Here is a 4,528-nt window from a genome sequence, read left to right as displayed (position 1 = left end):
CGACACGGCGGTCTGGTTATCTTACAAAGATATCGTGCGACGTACCGTGCGTTACTTATCAAGATAGCTACTAACTCTCAGTGCTCTTAGCACGGTTCGAAGAACCAGTACGCTCGATCATCGATTCGGAGCGAGAGAATTTTCAGTGAGCGATCTTATTTTCTCGTATAACTTCTCTCATACGTAACAAAGATTTCGACGTTGGCAATGTGCGACCGGGAGGCCGTAAATGTCATTTTGGAGGCGAATTGAATTGCAAGAATGTGGACTATGCGCAACTATTCGACCTGATTCGTGGTGATAAAAAAGAAACATGGAGGAAGGATCAATGAGACATCGCGGCGTGTTTCTTGCACTGCTAATCACGTGGCTAACAATTCTGTCAATTACGAGGTGCCAAAGCATATGTCCTGGCAGGTGTCTGTGCCGCCTTACTCAATTACCCAGAACTATCGAGTGTTCGAAGCAGGGAATACTGATATTTCCCGAAAATATTAGTAATGTGGTGAATATATATGCGATGAGTAATACTTCTTTTGTTAGCGGTATTTTATTATAAATTTCATTGTAAGATAACAATTCATTGCAGCTTATCGTGTAAAATAAAATCGTGTAAAATAAAATAGTACAGTAATATATCGTACAGTAATATAAAATAGTACAGTAAATATACGATGAGAATCATGAAGAAGATATGATCAAGATAATTAAACTATTACCAATTCAGACAAATATATTCTTCTAGATGATTGTCTAATAAATCATTTAATTACTAATTAAAATTAGCTTTTTCTGTAATAGGTCGAGCATCTGGATTTGTCGAGTAATCGTATAAGTGAGATCACCAACGAAGTCAATCAGCTGATTGATCTACAGTACTTAAATCTGGCCAAGAATCAGCTCAAATCCTTGCCGAATAATATCGAAGAATTAAGAAAGCTTCGTAGACTAGATCTATCAGACAACCTCATCGCAAATACAGCAGATATTGCTTCCATTAGCCAGCTACCATCCCTGGCAGTTCTATACATCTCAAGGAATCTATTACCTGACTTGAAAGGGCTAACCAGCGAAGTGCTTCAGGCAGTGGATGCCGGCCATTGCCGTGTGTATCAAGATAATCATAAGTGTTATTAAAAATATTTATTATAATGATTTATATAAAGAATTTTTTAAAGATGATCTTTAAAAAGATATATCTATTAAAATATCATATTTGTTTATAAAATCGATATTATCATAATAATTAATACCAATTTGAAAAAGAAACATATTTATGGACATATTTTAATTTAGTAATATATATAATATTTGATATAATATATATTTAATGATATTTATCTTTAAGGAAATTTATCTTTTTTGCGTAGAAATATATAGAAAAAATTCTTAAAATTCAATAATATGCACGTATGTATTAAACTAATAAAAATTTTATTTGTTTTAGTTATAAAAGTATTCGGCAATGAATCCTTAAATGGACTGTCGGCGCTGAATACTCTAAGTCTTGCAGGAAATCCGCTGAAAAGTATTCAAATACCTGTCAGCGAGACATTGCGATGGTTGGATATGTCTGACTGCGCTCTAAATTATCTGAATCCAGACACTTTTGTTGGATTTCCAGAATTAGAGGAGCTACGACTGGTCAATAATCCTACATTAGTGTACAGCACTCGGTAATGAAACCTTATTTGATTATAATTTTAATTTTAAATTAATCATCGAAAAGAATCGCTTAATAGATTTGATAATTCTTACTAAATAAAAACCTTTAATAGGAATTTTACAAATAATATAATACATTACTCGTTTGTAGATATTCGACCCTAGAGCACCTAAAGCTAAAAAAACTGGACGTATCGAGATGTAATCTTGACCGACCCGGTCTTCATGGTTTACCATCGTTAACGCAGGTTCGACTCTCTCACAACACAATTCGTTTACTGCCAGATCGTATTTTCATCAAAAACAGGCAGCTGACGCACTTGTACTTGAACTCGAACAACTTGGCGCTATTGAATGCTAGCACATTTGAAGGTTTGATAAAGCTTCAAGTACTGGATCTATCTGCGAACAGTCTCGGAGAAATTCACAAGATAGCATTCAGGGATAACATCGATCTCAGACTTCTAAATCTTTCCTACAACTCTCTGTACCGATTCCCGTATCTGTCGTCTTTTATTACGACATTAGATCTATCCTTCAATCTAATCAATTACTTTAGGGCGAATTCTCTAGAAGATCTATCCAGAATAAAAATTCTGAATTTAAAAGACAATCATCTGCAGTCGTTACCGCGCGGCTTAAATTCGAAGACATTAAGAATACTAGACGTGCAGAGAAATAGGCTCGTCGAGTTACACAATGACAGCTTTACTGAATTACCATTATTGCAAAAGATCGACTTATCAGGTACATACCAATCTTTGAGTCATTTACGAGAAAACAATTTCAAGAAGATATTTGATAGAATTGAATTGTTAATGATAGGACATTAATTTTTAGAGGATGAGAATCTAATTTTAAAATTACAGTTTTTTCTTAAGAGAATATGTTATAATTTATTATTTAATCGTGTTTCTTGCCTCAAAATATGTTTCAGTATTATATATTCTAATAGTTTTTTCATTTTGTAAAAGTTAAAAAATTTTCTTTAATTATTAAGAAGAATCTCAAATTTTCTAATTATATAAATTTTTTAATTAAAAATCTAATTAATCATTGAAATTTATCGATAATGCATGATTTTCGAAAATTATTATATTTGAATATAATTGTATTTTTGAAATTGATTTGTTTCTGCATTTTTATTTTGTGTAGATCTTGAATCTTTTGCACTTATGTTTTATATGTAATTAATCAATTACTTCGTAGGAAATCGCTTGACGGAGGCAATGGATCCTAACATATTTCAAAACAATCTATATTTGATCACAGTCCGTTTAGAGGATAATCCATGGAGATGCGACTGTATGCAACTCTATGACACCTTCGAGTACTTAATGGAACCTCCAACCAAAACTGTGAGGTCGACTTTGATTTGTCAAAGTCCGGCGAACGTTTCCGGCTATTCGTGGGAAGCCGCATGTTTCAATGAATGGAATACTAACTTGTATTATCCTAAAGACAGAACTTGGGGAATGGTAATGATCAGTTTACTTATTCTAGTCGTTTTGTGTGGCAGCGTGATATCGATTAAGCACACCCTAAAGATAAAGAGAAGAGTCCTTGAGCAGAGACGGCAAATGGAATTAGCAGAAGAGAGAGAACGATTACGACGTTTGCAAAGGAGGTAAAGATGTTTTCGGATTACTAATTGTTAAGTTTTCTGTGTATATATATATATATGCAAAATACATCTAAAGATATTTTACTTTGCCTCGCTTAAGTAAAATCAATATGCGCGGCATGCCATCAATGAATACACAACCTTCATTTTATGATACAATAAGCAAAATAAATGTTTGAGTAATTTAATATTCGCGTTATGTTTACAATATTTTTCAACATAATTAAAATGAATAATTAAGAAAATGTATGCTAAGGAAAGTGGACACACCTACCTGCAACAGATAAGACAGATATCTGTCTAGAACTAGTAGGTTTACATTACAATTTCGCAAGTTGGTACATTATTCATCTCTTTAAAAGTGATATCAGAGAGTGCGTTACTTATACCAACGTATAATTATATGTTTTAATTTAGCAAAATTTTTAATAAATATAAACCACAAAATTTTTCTAATTATCAATCTTCAAATTAATTAAATTTATTATAGAATAAATGTGTATTACACAAAAATTTTTATAATTAATCTTTCAACATTTAAATTACGCTACAGATAATGTACCATTCCTAGCTACAATAGCGCGATGAAATCAAAGAAAAGCTCTATTTCATCATACTTTTAGGAATCAGCGTTTGGAAGAAATAGAGGCATTGGAGGCTCCAGAAGAAATCAGAATTAATCCTTTAGAATTAGTCGGTCCACCTAGTTATGAGGAAGCAGTCCAGATGCAAAGATTAGTTCATTCCATGGATGCTTTAAATGAGATTTCCATCGAAAATGGTACTTTGCGTTCCATAAATTCTATGGATAATCTACGGACAAAGAAAAGACGTACGAGAAGACCTCGAAAACGGACTCAGAGTGAAGATGATCTATTGAGACGGGAAGAACGCCGGCAGGAACGAATCAGAAGAGAGAGAAATAATTCCAGTGGTAACATATGTGACACGAGTCAACTGCATAATACGAATCCTAGAACTTCCTCAGTGCGCAGAGCTAGGAGGCATAGCATTGTGGACGAGACTCTCGAGTCCAGCAGTAGCAAGGACAGGCCAAGGCCGCAGACGCCTACCTCGAAGAAGAGAAAGAGAAGATATGTGCTTAGAAACGAGCATGTGACCGACGATGAAGATTCCGACGTCCAGGTAATGAATTCGAACCGTTCCATTGTCATCAAGGAGCTCAAACGAGAACCCAAGAGTGGCTACAGAGAATCGTTTATGGAACGCGAGTCTTAA

General features: G+C 34.0%; 1 protein-coding gene across 1 annotated transcript; it reads left to right on the top strand.

Annotated features, from left to right (window-relative positions):
* The first annotated feature begins 313 nt into the window (after positions 1-313).
* LOC105623999 (insulin-like growth factor-binding protein complex acid labile subunit) lies at positions 314-4,528 on the top strand. The gene is made up of 6 exons (XM_012205370.1): positions 314-505; positions 802-1,105; positions 1,448-1,676; positions 1,817-2,412; positions 2,875-3,292; positions 3,913-4,528. The coding sequence occupies exons 1-6, from the start codon at positions 314-316 to the stop codon at positions 4,526-4,528; spliced, it is 2,355 nt and encodes a 784-aa protein (XP_012060760.1).

Source organism: Atta cephalotes (assembly GCF_000143395.1).
Source record: "Atta cephalotes unplaced genomic scaffold scaffold00070, whole genome shotgun sequence".
NCBI lineage: Eukaryota > Metazoa > Arthropoda > Insecta > Hymenoptera > Formicidae > Atta > Atta cephalotes.
Note: the sequence above shows the minus strand (reverse complement) of the source record. Positions and strands in the feature narration are given on the sequence as shown.

Excerpts from the sequence above, each read along its gene's own strand:
- LOC105623999 (XM_012205370.1), top strand. The coding sequence starts at position 314 with ATGGAGGAAGGATCAATGAGACATCGCGGCGTGTTTCTTGCACTGCTA. Across the intron at positions 506-801 it reads CCGAAAATATTAGTAATGTG|GTCGAGCATCTGGATTTGTC; the intron begins GTGAATATATAT and ends TTTCTGTAATAG. Across the intron at positions 3,293-3,912 it reads TTACGACGTTTGCAAAGGAG|GAATCAGCGTTTGGAAGAAA; the intron begins GTAAAGATGTTT and ends TCATACTTTTAG.